Source organism: Sinocyclocheilus rhinocerous, unplaced genomic scaffold (genome assembly GCF_001515625.1).
Source record: "Sinocyclocheilus rhinocerous isolate Xijiao unplaced genomic scaffold, SAMN03320098_v1.1 scaffold400, whole genome shotgun sequence".
Taxonomy (NCBI): Eukaryota; Metazoa; Chordata; class Actinopteri; order Cypriniformes; family Cyprinidae; genus Sinocyclocheilus; species Sinocyclocheilus rhinocerous.
In genome coordinates this window covers 101,927-116,639 of record NW_015666595.1, presented here as the reverse complement: position 1 = coordinate 116,639, position 14,713 = coordinate 101,927, and the positions used below count along the sequence as shown (strand labels likewise).

Sequence of the window (14,713 nt, the reverse complement as noted above, 5' to 3'; positions counted from 1 at the left end):
TACAAATATACCCCAGCGACTTAAGACTGGTTTTGTGGTCCAGGGTCACATATGTATATATATATATATATATATATATATATATACTTACACAACCTCGGAAAACACACGCTGTTTGAACACGCTGGACAACTAGTTGTAGTACAGTGCGAGAGAGCTGCTCATGTGTGGTTTCACTCTGGGTAAGTTACAGCGACGGAGAAGTGAGCTGTGCATCATCTGAAGGTTTTAGATCCAGTCACTGTTCTCCACTGGAGCAGTTTCCGTCAGTTTTGCATATTTGCAGAACGCCCAGTTTTCTGTGCGTGACTCAAATTCAGTGTCATGCAGGAGATGCAGAGAAGGACGCGAGTGCATTTACGGGCTTGACTCTCGTTGCACGTTTATAGAGACAGTATTCGAGATGCTACAGTACAGTAAGCTGCTGTTTGAACGGGACATTTCGAGACTGTAAGGAAATGCGGTTGTCAATTCCTAAAACTGAGAGTGTGAACGTGGTCGTAGTTAATGTAGTGATTACTTTCATTTCTGGCGTTATGGCATTTTTAAACTGTGTCGGAGATGTTAGCGTGTCTCTAATAATATCGGTCAGAAACATGATCACTGTACGATCTAATGTGTAGTGCCTTATTAACTCACTGTCATGCATTGTGTGCAAATATGCATTTCTTCAAGTTGATTTTCTCTGCTGCTAAAAAAACTCTTAAGCTTCTTAAAAGTCCTCGTCAGTACTCCTAACAATTTTGGACCTTAAGAGCTCTTTTAAGGGTTAAGATACTTTCTGAATTACTTTCTTCTTTACCAGGATCTTTTCTTTAATTTTAAGAGGAAACACCCACATTTCTAAGATCTTTCTTAGAATTTTGTCACTAAGAGCAACTCTTTGCACTAAGAATTTTGATGAATACGGGCCCAGACCTTTTATTCTAAACGATAAAGGAAAATTTTATTTCTCATGCGCGGACTACAAAAACTAAAGCAAGAGTCAAGCCTTATTCCATACGATTTTCTTTACAGAACCAGTTTGCCCTGGTACTCATTACTGATGTGCAGGAAAAAGAGGATTCTGGCAGGTTTTGTTGTTTGAATGGATCTGGGCTGGCGACCCAAAGCTCATGTGTACAAATCGTGAAGATCCATGAACTATTAAGAACAGGTTGACGATCAAGTTGATATTTTGTAAAAGTGACCGTTGACAGACAGAGCCATGGGAATATTTCTGTCTCTCTCAGTGAGCATAGCTGGAGCCCTTATTTTGTTCTGTAAACCCAAATGGCTCTCAGGGGACTGCACAGTCTCAGAGCAGCTCCCACGACCTCTCACCTCCTACGTCCACACACACAGCAAATCAGGAGGAAAGGGGTGAAGTCAAGCAGGACTGACAGTATGTGTTCTGTTAGACTGCAAATGTTGTTGGATAATTGTTTTGTGCATGTTTTTTGACTTTTTTAAAAATTCTATGACATATTCTATTTTAATGGTCCTTTACGCATTGCCCAAACACATCGTAAAACACAGAGGGAGTATGAGGACAGGACATCAAAATTAATCCATAATTAAATCTAATACAACAGATTCATCTGTCTGTTTAGATGTAATTGTTAGATGTTCCGTGTGTATGCGTGAGTATGTGTGTGTGTGTGTGTGTGTGTATGATTGCTGTGGTGTTGAATGTGCTGATGACCGAGGGCTCTTGTCAGTAATTGAGCTTAATTAATTTAAGAGCCTCAGATTGATTCCAGATCTCAGAGTTTAGTCCACAGTAAAGTAGGTGATGACTAACCCTGTTTTTAAAGCAGCTGGATTTATAATGTGATTCCACATAAACTAAACACCGTTCTGCTCCTGTTTAATGAGTAATTCACCCCAAAATGAAAATCTGTCATTATTTACTCACCCTCATGTTGTTTCAGATCCTTATGCTGCTGTTTTTTCTGCTAAACACAACAATAATTTGAAATTATCCATATTCATATATCCATTGTTTGATATTGTGTTAGAACGGTGTATATTATATATACATTTATTTATTTATGTTACAATTAATTATATATGGTTTAAGTCTACTATATTACAGTTTATGTAAATTGTGAAATTTGCACCTAGTAACATATTTATTGGACCACACAACTAGCTGCATTTGCATGTTTTTTTTAAATTATCATTTGAATTATGCAGTTTTTATTTTGAGTGCAGTTCTGCAGTGAATTCTGTATCATCTTCATACATTATGCTAAATTGACTATTTCCTTAAAAAATAAGGCTTATCCCAGTGTTTATTTCAATATCCTCTCCACAATTGGCAGCAGAATTTTTTTTGCATGTAATAAAACCCTCAGCTACAATGACATTGTGGTCATTTTCCAAGCTAATGTTCTCCTTTCTGTGTAAATCAACTATTTTGACTTATCTTAAGATACAGTACGTCTCTAGGACCTGCTGAAAATATTATTTTTTATTTATAGCTGCTTTGTCTATTTGGTGATTTAATCTGCCACAAGAATATCATATATCTGAACTGTTTTCATTTGAGGATTGTTTCAGCAAATATTGATATGCAGTCCATTTGATTAATCATGTAATTATTTCATTGCGTTTTTAAATCAATTGACAGCTAGTTGAAACAAATCAGTTCTGAAATCCCTTTTCCCAGAGTCGTGTGGAGATGAATGTCTGTGTTTTGATCCTCACAGGAAAGTTGGGAAACAGTCAGCAAAGACTTTGAAATTCATCTGGCATTTACAGACGCAGCATTTCTGCTCTATAATCCTCTCGAACACAGTGTCTCTGGTGCACCGACATTCTGTGTGTTTGTGTGTGATATCTGTTCTTTTCTGATAGGCCTGATCTGTAATAAAATGTCATCCAGACAAATGGCTCAGTACATTTTCTGATGTGGGTTCAGAGCTTCTAGCGGCTTTATGCTTAAAGATATTAGAGCTGATGCAATTAGAGAGCTAATATCCTCTTTGTCTCTGTTTTGTCTGTCTAGGAACGGGTGGAGTATCTCTTTCTGATCATTTTTACGGTGGAAGCATTTCTCAAAGTTATTGCATACGGGTTGCTGTGTCATCCTAATGCGTACCTGCGGAACGGCTGGAACTTGTTGGATTTCATCATCGTGGTGGTAGGGTGAGTACAAGCTCCCGGTGTAACCTGAAGTAACCCCTGAGACATAGGAACATATGCACGCATGAGTGAGTGATCTGATCTCTGGTCTACAGTTTGAGTTATCGTAGTAAACTGCCACACTTTAATAGAGAAGAATGCTTTTTGTAGGGTGTCAGTGGACAGCTTTGTTGTCTTTGCACAGAAGCTGAAATTGTGTAATGAAATGTAGTGTTTTAAATATGAAATTATAAACTTATGTTCATGGAACGTAAGCATGTTTATGAAACATAGCATGATTTATTACATTCTAAATATGAAAAATTAAAAATGTAAAAATAAACTTTCTGTAAAAAAAAGTTCTTTAAAGTACTTTAATTGTTAAATATACTAAAAATATATAATTATTTATTGATACCTTTTTTATTTTATTGTATTTATTTTTTATCTTAATATTAGCTCTCTTATTTTAAAATACATAATGACGTTATTTATATGAACATTCAGTACTTTTCCAGGACTTTTGTTGGTTTCCCAGTAAAGAATAGTCAATTCACTCACACTACTGGTCTGAATGTCATATCTGACAACTGGTCTGTTGCAGTTAAGCTCTATGTCTCATTTAAGTCATTTTTAAAAATAGACTTTATTTATTTATTAAAAAATCAAATAAAGTAGATTTATGTTTAAAACTAATTGCTAAAGAGGCTTTTCATTTTATTTTATTTTATCTTATTTTCAAATATAATATTAAATGTGCATGGTGTTGATGGCACTTATAATAGTATTTCAAAGTAGTGTTCACTTTCAGTAGAAATGAATGGTAAATTAAAAAAAATAACAGTATGTTTAAAAGACTCTAGTCATATCATGGAAAAAGCATTCCCAGCCCCCCAATGATTTTCATTTGTTGCCTACTGGGTAAAGTCAGGACTGCTTTCTTATTCTCACTTAACAAATTTCTTAGTTTAAATTTAATGTGAAATGTAAATTGCTAATGAATCGATAGCTTCCACTTTCTCTCTCTCTTTCAGGCTGTTCAGTGCAATATTAGAGCAGGCCACTAAAGGGGATGGTGGGACTTCAATGGGAGGCAAGGCTGCAGGGTTTGATGTAAAAGCCCTGCGAGCCTTTAGAGTGTTGAGACCTCTGAGACTCGTATCTGGAGTACCTAGTGAGTACACACACACACACACACACACACATCTGATGACTGTTGAGTAAGTTGTCCATGAGTCAGAACTGAGAACCTGAGAGACCACGAATTTAAATAAATGTTAATTTCCTTCCTATAGGAGGATCTGAAATGATGCGAGAATCAGTAAACACAACCCAGAAATTCAGAAGTCAAAACTCTATTAAGCCATTCTTATCAGCATGTGTAGGCACAGCTTTTTATTATTGTGTAGGCAAATCCATTTATTTTTTCTGATTGCCAGTTTTGTCCAGAATGCGAACATTCATTAGTTGTTATTATATGTCTCTCTGAAATACTTGAATCTGATTAAGCAGTCACTTTATTCTGCAGTCAAATATTTTTTCAACACCTAAGTATAATGACTTTTAAACTGTATACTGTAATTGTCCATTTGTTTTAAGTTGTTCTGGCTTCACAATGGGATCATAATTAGCTGATGACTGCACATTATCATTTTATTATTGATAATATTCTGAGTATAAACAGTTACTTTTCAGAATATAAATGCTTTACTCATAAAACAAAGAAAACCATCCATGAGAATTATCTACAGTAATTTTTTGATTCCTTGTGTGCTTGCAGGTTTACAGGTGGTGCTGAACTCCATCATTAAAGCCATGGTTCCCCTCCTGCACATCGCTCTGCTCGTTCTGTTCGTCATCATCATTTATGCCATCATCGGCCTCGAGCTCTTCATGGGCAAGATGCACAGAACCTGTTTTTTCTTCAAAGATGGACACAAAGGTCTGGGCTTTATCTGTAGTATTTGTTCCTTCTTTGTTCTAGTCATTGGTCCCTGGTATTTACCCAGATCAGCTGGCAAAATCCCGTTTTCTTTCAGGTACTATATCTGAAGAGAAGCCGGCCCCCTGCGCCCCAAGCTCCACCCATGGACGACACTGCTCCTCGGCCAACATAACGCAGTGCATGATGGGATGGGCGGGCCCAAATGATGGAATCACGAACTTTGATAACTTTGCATTTGCCATGCTAACTGTGTTTCAATGCATCACGATGGAGGGCTGGACTGACGTCCTGTACTGGGTGAGTCTGCTCCAATAACGGCACACCACACCTAATGACTGTATGAGCACACATGGTCTCTTTAATGAGAAAAGACACATGAATGAGGTACAGCAGGGTTAAGAATATCTCCCAGTGTCTTTAGTTAAAGATCCTAAAGGAACCCTATTTGAATTTCTTTCCTAATTTGGAACAAATCCTAAATAGAATCATAATGTAACTATAATGGGAATTTTCCTATAGGATTTCAGAGAAAATCTTATGGAACATAGGTAAAAATGCCCCTGCATAACATTTAAAGTGTTTCAAATATATTTTGGGGGATTTTATAAGCTCCCAATGTGATCGCCATTATTGTGGATAGAGATGATTCTGAAGGGTTTTTGAAAGATTCATTCTTAGTTCCAAATTATAATGGAAATTCTATTAGGAATCCACATTCTTTTGCGATTTATTATTTTATATATATTTTTTAAATATATATATTTTTTGACTAGGTGAGTGGTGTGTATGTTACGGCTCAACAACAAGGATGACTTAATGGCTTGGGCCAGTGCTGCGTCGCCACTGTAATTTTTACATTCATTGATTTTGTACATCCATCTTTTTACCTTGCGAATTTAAACCTTTGGATTTTTGTGATATATTTTACATTGAAAATATTCTGCTGATTCTTCACCAAGACAATGTTTTGAATTTGCAGAAATGACTTGTAATGCAACAGTAAAAAAAAGTGCTGAAAACTATCATTGATGTCATCATATGACATTATTTTCTAGCAAAAGGGTGTTTATGAATTTATGAAGTTACATTATAGCTATATAAAACTTAGTATGTAATGAGAAATATAAATATTCCCAGCAAGCATAACACATTGCTAAAAACAAACATCAAACCTTCTAATATGGTGGGGCCACTGAAAATGTTTGCATGGCACGTAACAAAAAAAAACTACTGGCCCGACTCGGTATCAGAAAAAGTCCTGTTGAGCCCTGTGAATGTGATTATATCACTGCTGCTCTCTAAAGCCCATCTTCACTGTATCTCAGTCTTCTGCACTCTTCCAGATACTTAAAGTGATTGACGGTTTTCCTGATGACATCTTTTAATGCAGTCAAACAGACTCGGCTGAACGTCTCTCTCTCTCTCTCTCTCTCTCTCTCTCTCTCTCTGTCTTTCTCTCTTTTGAATATGCTCTGTGCTTCATGGGTTTTCTTGATGTTCTGGGTTTCTGAGGGACAAGCATGTGCTGTTCACTGCACTCGTTTCCGCTGACTGTCTTCCTCTCCTCTCCGCTCTTCTTTCTTTTTCTAACTGTCCCCTCCTCGTCTCAGATGCAGGATGCCATGGGTTATGAGCTTCCATGGGTCTATTTTGTCAGTCTGGTCATCTTTGGATCCTTTTTCGTTCTAAATCTGGTTCTGGGTGTGTTGAGCGGGTAAGCATTGTGTGCTGAATGTGTGTGTGTGGACAATAGAACAAGCTCTGTCTGAACTCTGATCAAACACATTTTCTTTCTCAAAGCACTGGGATTGAGCGAGCCAGAGAGGGGTTGTGTAGCACTGCCCAAGTCCAGCAGACACATACTAATTATTCATTCATCCCTTTTCAACTGTACCCCTCCATCCATCCATCCCTCTCTTCCCCCATACTCCATCCTTTCCTCCATTCCCAGGTGAATGATGCTGTAGGGAATTCCTGGCCATGGCTTTATTTTGTCACTTTAATCATCATTGGCTCCTTTTTTGTTCTTAATTTGGTTCTTGGGGTTTTAAGCGGGTAAGGGACACTCATTCATTCTCTCTCCATCTTCTTTATTTCTAACTAAATTTTTATCCTTTGGAGGGTGTGTGTGTGAGAGAGCTCTGTTATCTTGCTTTGTCTTTTTTGTGTTTAAAACAAGTCTGTACAAGCAAGGGTCAAAAGATGTTTTGTTTGCTTTTTTATTTTTCTGTTATTAAAATGAGTTTGGTTCTATTTTTTACAATAAATACACCACTGTACAAAAGTTTGGGGTCAGTAAGATTAAAACAAATAAATAAATAAAATAATATTTGTTTTTTATTATTAAGCAAGGACACATTAAGTTTATGAAAGGTAAAGGCATTTATAATGTAACAAAAGACTTTTATTTCAAATAAATGCTGTTCTTTTGAACTTTTATATTCATTAAATAATCCTAATAATCCTAAGCATCACATCATATCGCATATTGAATATCGCATTATTTAATGAGTTATCGCATATCACATTTTTCTTCAATATCGCACAGCCCTAATCACAACTGTTTTCAACATTGATAATAATAAGAAATGACTGCTGAAAATTCAGCTTTGCCATCACAGCAATAATTTTTTATATATGTGTTTTTATATTTCATAGAATATTTAAAAATATATTAAAATTGACAACAAAAAATGCTATAATATTTCACAATATTTCTGTTTTTCAAATTCAGTGAATGCAGGCCTGGTGAGCATAAGAAACTTTTTTCAAAAACATTAAAGAACCCCAAACTTTGAACAGCAGTGTAGTGTATGTGCCCTTACAGAAGTGTTTCTAATATTTATTTGTACTTTTAATATTTTCTGATTATTAAACTTTTTTTTCTAAATCAGTCTGTTTATTTTATGGGATGGATATTTAGAGGAAGTCTCTCTCTTTCCATTTCTCAGAGAGTTCTCTAAAGAGCGAGAAAAGGCCAAAGCTCGTGGTGATTTCCAGAAGCTCCGTGAGAAGCAGCAGCTGGAGGAGGATCTAAAGGGCTACCTGGACTGGATCACGCAGGCGGAGGATATCGACCCTGAGAACGACGACGAGGGACTGGATGACGACAAGCCTAGAAATCGTGAGTATGAAGAAGGGAAGCACCAGGTTGGGGCAAATTGATCTGCTCTGAGTTTGTTAGCATCTGAGACGTTTTGCAAGAGCTTTGTCCATGCAAATTTAATATATTAATTTTAAGTGCAGATGAGGACATTGAAATGTTACATTTTAGGTGTTACAGTGTTAAATGCCGACTTTTCTATTGTTTTAATTTATACTGAAAATACTTAAAAATATCTACATGAAATATTGTTTCTTTTATCTCTGGCCCTTCAAGCATGATCAAGGCCTGACATCCTATAGGCAGCTAGTCAATTTTGGCAATTTTGAGTAATATTCACTGAAAACACAAATTTGTCTATTAGCTAGTTTTACATGTTCAGATATGATGTTTATTGTCATTAAGGAAAATTTATCTGTTTTCTATTTGATTAAAACAAACAGCAGCTCACCTAAAATATTGATTGTGAGATTGGCTGCCAACATGCCTGCGTTTGCATTTCTAGAGCACAAAAACTTTGGAGAAAGTTAATCTTGCTTGCTGAGACAGATATAAATTATTTGGTCATATTACTGTATACACAATATTTAGATATGATATGGATTGTTCCAGTTGCAGATGAGAGAAACTCACCACAAACTAAAACGTGAATGAATAGATTAATGTGTTTGTGTTTGTATTTGGGCAGGTTTTGCTATCCATATTAGGAATGAAATTTTTGAAAATAAGCAAGCAGAGGCAGACCAAATGTCCTCGTGGGGGACTTTAGTCTCCATAAGGACAAAAGGTTCACAAAATGTCTAGACAGTAATCTACACTAGATAAAAAGATGTCTAAAAAAAGATGCCTACACTAGACTAGAAAAATATGCCAGTTTTAAGCTTTTGTGTGTGTGTATTTGGACTTATTTTTGACTCTGGTATTTCAGAGCCTCAGATTGTGTATGGTCAATCCGGCCCCTTACTGAGATCAGATGGGAAAACACTTTCACACACGTACAGTATATAGAGATATACTGTAATCCACATGCTGACGCACATCTAGTGGCACAAAATACAATTGCAGCTCAGTAACAGATTATTTGTATTTTTTGTATTAACAGTAATGTTTTATGTTAAGTAATTTGTGTCAAGTGTCTTGAGTTGGTTGTGACCGCCATTCGTAGCGATAAATGTTTGGGGCAGAGAGGGCTGGTGGCGTATCTCTCTCTTTCTTTGCTGTGAAGAATATTTCACATATGTTCTAGAGAGAGAGAGAGAGAGAAAAGAAAACTCAGATGAATGCAAAAGGTCATGGCAGATGTTTTCTTTAGTAAACTGTTTGTCTTTGAATCAGTCACCTCACTTACATCAGTGAGATTATTGTCCTTGCAGTTAGACTTATGCATTATGTTTTATGTACTATGTTAAAACTCCATTTTATTTACTTGCCAAAGCCTGTTTTTACTCACATTTGTCATTTGGTAAGTGTTCATTTTGAACCCTGATCATATCTGCTGTCAGTGTAAAAACTTAAGTAAGGGTTCTTTAGAGGTTGAAAGTCTGTGTGTGTGTGTGTGTGTGTGTGAAACCAGCCTTTGATGACAAGGAGTATAATCTTTTGCTCGTAATTCATCGCACTCTCTCTCTCCCTCTCTTTCCCTCTCTCTCATGCAGTGAGTATGCCGGCCAGTGAAAATGAGTCAGTGAACACTGATAATGCTCCCGCTGGAGACATGGAGGGAGAGACCTGCTGTACTCGCATGGCGTAAGTCCCCAAAGCATCCCGTTCCTCCTCTTTTCTCCTCTTCCTTCTGTTCTCCTTCCTGATCATCTCTTCTCCTTTCCTCTAATTCCGTAATTACATTTCTATTTCCCTCCATGTTTAATTCTCTTCAGACTTATGCTTTTCAGTATTCAGACATTTACAGAGATCTCAGTTGTAAGGTTGAGAGCTAGTTTTAAATGGTTTTAGGAGTCCAAGTTAATGCCAGTGAACTGGTAGGCGAGGTCAGCAGGGCTCAGTGGGCGGCTCCTGTCGCTCCCGTGATCTTCAGTGTGTTTTTTTTTCTTTTTTCTCTGTGCATCTGTTGCTGTCATCTGTTTTCCAGCTGATCTGCCCCGTTAGTGATCAGTGTTTTGTGTCACAAACACAGACAGGAACATTTATGCAATACACAGCCATAACAGTAATTATGTACAAACATTCCCACAGATATTGAAAATATGTGACCAGTTAAATCATAAGAACTGTTTAATTTCTCATAAATATGAATGCATACTGCAAGTTGAATGTAACAAAAATGTTTCCTGAAAACAGTAAGGCAATGCAGCACTCAGTGTTTCCCCTTCAGGAACTCGAGCTGCGTTGAGATTCGCTTTGGGAACGCCCTTGCGTGACCACGTTCTGAAGCACGTGTCAAATCAGTCCAATGGAGCAGCGAGACGTCACGAGCTGGGTGACGTAAGCACCAGAAAGCATAAAAGCGCATCCAGCAGAGCGCAAACCAGCTTCTGCTCTTCAGTAGCGCTCTGTGTATGTGTCTGTCTATTTACTGTTGTCTGTCCGCACAAGCACTTATATATATATAAAACAATGAGAAAGTCTATGGCGAGTGAACGGCAGTACAAACGCTGTGTTCCTCCTTGCCCACGATATCTGATGGCAGGGGATACACACGATTTGTGTGTCGTTTGTTTGGGAGCGGAGCATGCATGGTCAGCTCTTGAGGGGGCATGTGTGTGTGTGTGTGTTTTGTGTGTGTTTGTTGTGTTTCGATGCCAGTGTTGTGTTTTGATCATCACGGTTGCCCTCTAATCAGTGGCTGAACATCCATTAACAAGTTCAGACTGCCAGTGTTGTTCAGCTTAGATTTGTTTGCTATAGATGCCAAAAGAATTGAGAGCAGCAGCATTTCCAATCACTGCCAGTACAAACACACATAGTTGTTATGTTTCCAGATGCATTTAGTGAATACTGAAAGGATATTTATCCCGGCTGGTAAGAATGGAGTCAGATTGTACAGACCTTCCTTCAGAACGCGGTCACGCAAGGGCGTTCCCAAAGCGAATCTCGACGCAGCGTCTCGTTCCCTCGGGGAACCATGGTTACATACGTAACCTAGAGACGTTATCTATCTATCTATCTATCTATCTATCTATCTTCTATCTATCTATCTATCTATCTATCTATCTATCTATCTATCCCCCCCAAGTTCTGCTGTCTCTGTGGAAACACTGTCCTTCATGATGTTGTGTCTGTTCTGTATGTATAATACATTCTGTTTTCCATTCCAGAAATAGGATCTCCAAATCCAAATTCAGGTTAGTACATTACATACCGCCGGAAGGCGAGGCTGCCTTCCTTACTGCTCTTCATATATATGTGTGTGTGTGTGTGTGTTTTGTGTGTGTTTGTTGTGTTTCGATGCCAGTGTTGTGTTTTGATCATCACGGTTGCCCTCTAATCAGTGGCTGAACATCCATTAACAAGTTCAGACTGCCAGTGTTATTCAGGTTAGATTTGTTTGCTACAATTGCCAAAAGAATTGAGAGCAGCAGCATTTTCACTCACTGCCAGTACAAACACCCCACATAGTTGTTATGTTACAAAGTGCATTTAGTGAATACTGAAAGGATATTTATCCCGGCTGGTAAGAATGGTGTCAGATTGTACAGACTTTGAATTTCGCACGTTTTATATGATATTTCTCTCTCTGTTTCTCTGTCTCTCTCTTTGTATTTGCAGTCGATATTCACGCCGATGGAATCGGTTATGTCGGCGCACGTGCCGTGCAGCAGTGAAGTCAAATGTGTTCTACTGGCTGGTGATTTTCCTGGTATTTTTGAACACGCTTACCATTGCCTCTGAGCACCACCAGCAGCCAGACTGGCTCACCAATGTACAAGGTACACAACACTACAGTACCGTACATATTTCAATATACAATACTGTTGCTACTAAAATAAACAACAATGCAGCCTTGAGCGGTCAAATATTTAGTGTACGTGTGATATACTTCATATTTTGATTAGTTGTCCTTGGTTGTCCTTTTATGACTTCCATATCTCGTATCTCTCAGAGCTCAGCAGTGACCATCCAATCCCATAAAACCCCATCAAATGTTGTTGCGTAATTGATCTCAGAACCTTGGTTTGATTTGTCTATACTGAAGAACTTTGCCAACCAAGGACGATCTGTTAATAATACTACTTTACTCCAGCTATTTTAGTAAATAACGCAATGCTGATTCTATGATGTCACACTATATTCGTTTTTCCCCCCCAGACACACTCAATGTACAGAACTATTCATAAGTTTTTTAAAGATTTTTTAAAATGTTTTAGTCTCTTATGCTCACAAAGGCGGCATTTATTTGATCAAGTGAAAACAGTAATATTGTGAAATATTATTGTAATTTATAAACTACTACTTAAAATGTAATTTATTCCGGTGATGGCAAAGCTAATTTTTCAGCAGTCATTACTCCAGTCTTCAGTGCCACATGATCCTTTAGAAATTGTTCTAATATGCTGATTTGGACTCAAGAAACAATTCCTATTATTATCAATGTTGAAAACAGTTGTGCAGCTTAATATCTTTTTGGAAGCCATGCTACATTTTTAACATTATAAAATGTCTTTATTGTCACTTTTGATCAATTTAAGTATTAATTAAAGTGTTTAATTCTATTTATATTTATTTTAAATGATTGTAACACAGTTTGTGCTGAATAAGGTGTAATCAGACTTTACCCATTAATATGGTTATAAGAAACTGAAAAAAAAAAAATGGAAAAAAACCCCCGCTATTGTCAGGGCATGTCAAAACTTCTCCAGGGCCAAAAAACACTCTCAGACCTCAGAGGGTTAAAAAAAAAAACTGTAGTGAACAGCTTTTCAGTTCTCTGTGGTGTATAAATCTCATAGTGAATGGATGTGTTGTTTCTGTGCTTACAGATATCGCCAATAAGGTGATGCTGGCTCTTTTTACCGGTGAGATGCTGCTGAAGATGTACAGCCTGGGCCTACAGGCCTATTTCGTCTCCCTTTTTAACCGCTTCGACAGTTTTGTGGTGTGCGGTGGAATTCTGGAGACTATCCTGGTAGAGACTAAGATCATGTCACCCCTCGGCATCTCTGTGCTGCGCTGTGTGCGTCTGCTCCGCATCTTCAAGATCACCAGGTATGTGTTAAAGACATGTATGTTTCATTCATTGTGGGGTGTGACTTTGTATTAATGCTGACTGTCCACTCTCAGGTACTGGAACTCTCTCAGTAATCTAGTGGCGTCTCTGCTGAACTCGGTGCGCTCTATCGCGTCCCTGCTTTTGCTGCTCTTCCTGTTCATCATCATCTTCAGTCTGCTCGGAATGCAGCTCTTTGGTGGCAAGTTCAACTTTGACGAGACGCGCCGCAGCACCTTCGATAACTTCCCCCAGTCTCTCCTCACCGTCTTTCAGGTTCTGCCACAGTCTGAACCACAGCACACACTCTTCGTGTGTCTTCAAACCTGACTCATGTTTGATTTGGATTTATTTTCTGATTGTAGATTTTGACCGGAGAGGACTGGAACTCTGTGATGTTTGATGGGATCATGGCGTACGGTGGGCCCTCCTTTCCTGGCATGCTTGTCTGCATTTATTTCATCATCCTCTTCATCTGCGGAAACTGTATCCTAAAACCTGTTTAAGACAACATTATGTGACAAAATAAAAGAGTTCATTATAAAACAGATATTTCTGTTCCTGAACTCTAAACAGACATCCTCCTGAATGTCTTCTTGGCCATTGCCGTGGACAACCTGGCAGACGCAGAGAGTCTGACATCAGCGCAGAAAGAGGAAGAGGAGGAGAAAGAGAGGAAGAAGCTGGCCAGGTTCAGTGACTCACAGTTCACATGAGTGCAATGCTTTGAGGTGGTCTGAGGGCCCGTAGAACCTTCCTATAAAGATTTCCTGCCCCCTGCCTGATGAGCTCATTAAGTGTATCGGTTATGACTTCATTAGTTTAACATTGAGGAAATTAAGGATCATTTTGCAGAAGTGTTTTTGTCCCTCTGAAGAGCTGTAAATACAGGTGCTTAGTGGGACCGTAAAGCTGCAAACGCACACATTCATGACACAATTTCTGTCTTACAGAACGGCCAGTCCAGAGAAGCGCCAGAACTCTGAGAAACCACCTCTGAAGGATGAAAAGAAAGAGGAAAAGATTGAACTAAAATCCATCACTTCTGATGGAGAGACGCCAACTGCTACCAAGGTCACTAGCAAGAGGCCACATAGAAACACAGATTAAGGGAACAGATTAATAGGAATATAGTGCACACAGCCTGGAGTGGCGACAGTGGCAACAAAAACATTATAAAAGACACTAATCTTATTGTTTATTGTATGTAATTAAAAAAATTACGTACAGACCACAGACAGAAATGCACAGATGCCAACTATTTTAAATTTTTTGTAATAATGAATTATTTTTAATTACCAATTTACAGTAATTTGTGGGGTGAATAATTATATTTTTAATTATATTGATATTATTAATGATTTATAATAAATATATTAAAACATTTTAAAAT

At 37.9% G+C, this 14,713-nt stretch overlaps 1 protein-coding gene across 11 annotated transcripts in view; it reads left to right on the top strand.

Moving 5' to 3' along the window:
* The window catches only part of cacna1c (calcium channel, voltage-dependent, L type, alpha 1C subunit), a 129,350-nt gene that overhangs the window by 88,840 nt on the left and 25,797 nt on the right, over positions 1–14,713 (top strand). For 10 of the 11 annotated variants that reach the window (XM_016544450.1, XM_016544456.1, XM_016544454.1 and 7 more), the window contains exons 4-17: positions 2,993–3,132; positions 4,143–4,282; positions 4,889–5,050; positions 5,148–5,350; positions 6,664–6,767; positions 8,005–8,177; positions 9,812–9,902; positions 11,432–11,458; positions 11,883–12,043; positions 13,094–13,319; positions 13,395–13,596; positions 13,686–13,806; positions 13,897–14,011; positions 14,274–14,394. In XM_016544450.1, coding sequence (XP_016399936.1) covers positions 2,993–3,132; positions 4,143–4,282; positions 4,889–5,050; positions 5,148–5,350; positions 6,664–6,767; positions 8,005–8,177; positions 9,812–9,902; positions 11,432–11,458; positions 11,883–12,043; positions 13,094–13,319; positions 13,395–13,596; positions 13,686–13,806; positions 13,897–14,011; positions 14,274–14,394 — 1,986 coding nt within the window. The remainder of the gene's footprint in view (positions 1–2,992; positions 3,133–4,142; positions 4,283–4,888; positions 5,051–5,147; positions 5,351–6,663; positions 6,768–8,004; positions 8,178–9,811; positions 9,903–11,431; positions 11,459–11,882; positions 12,044–13,093; positions 13,320–13,394; positions 13,597–13,685; positions 13,807–13,896; positions 14,012–14,273; positions 14,395–14,713) is intronic. The other variant, XM_016544453.1, reaches the window with a different exon arrangement.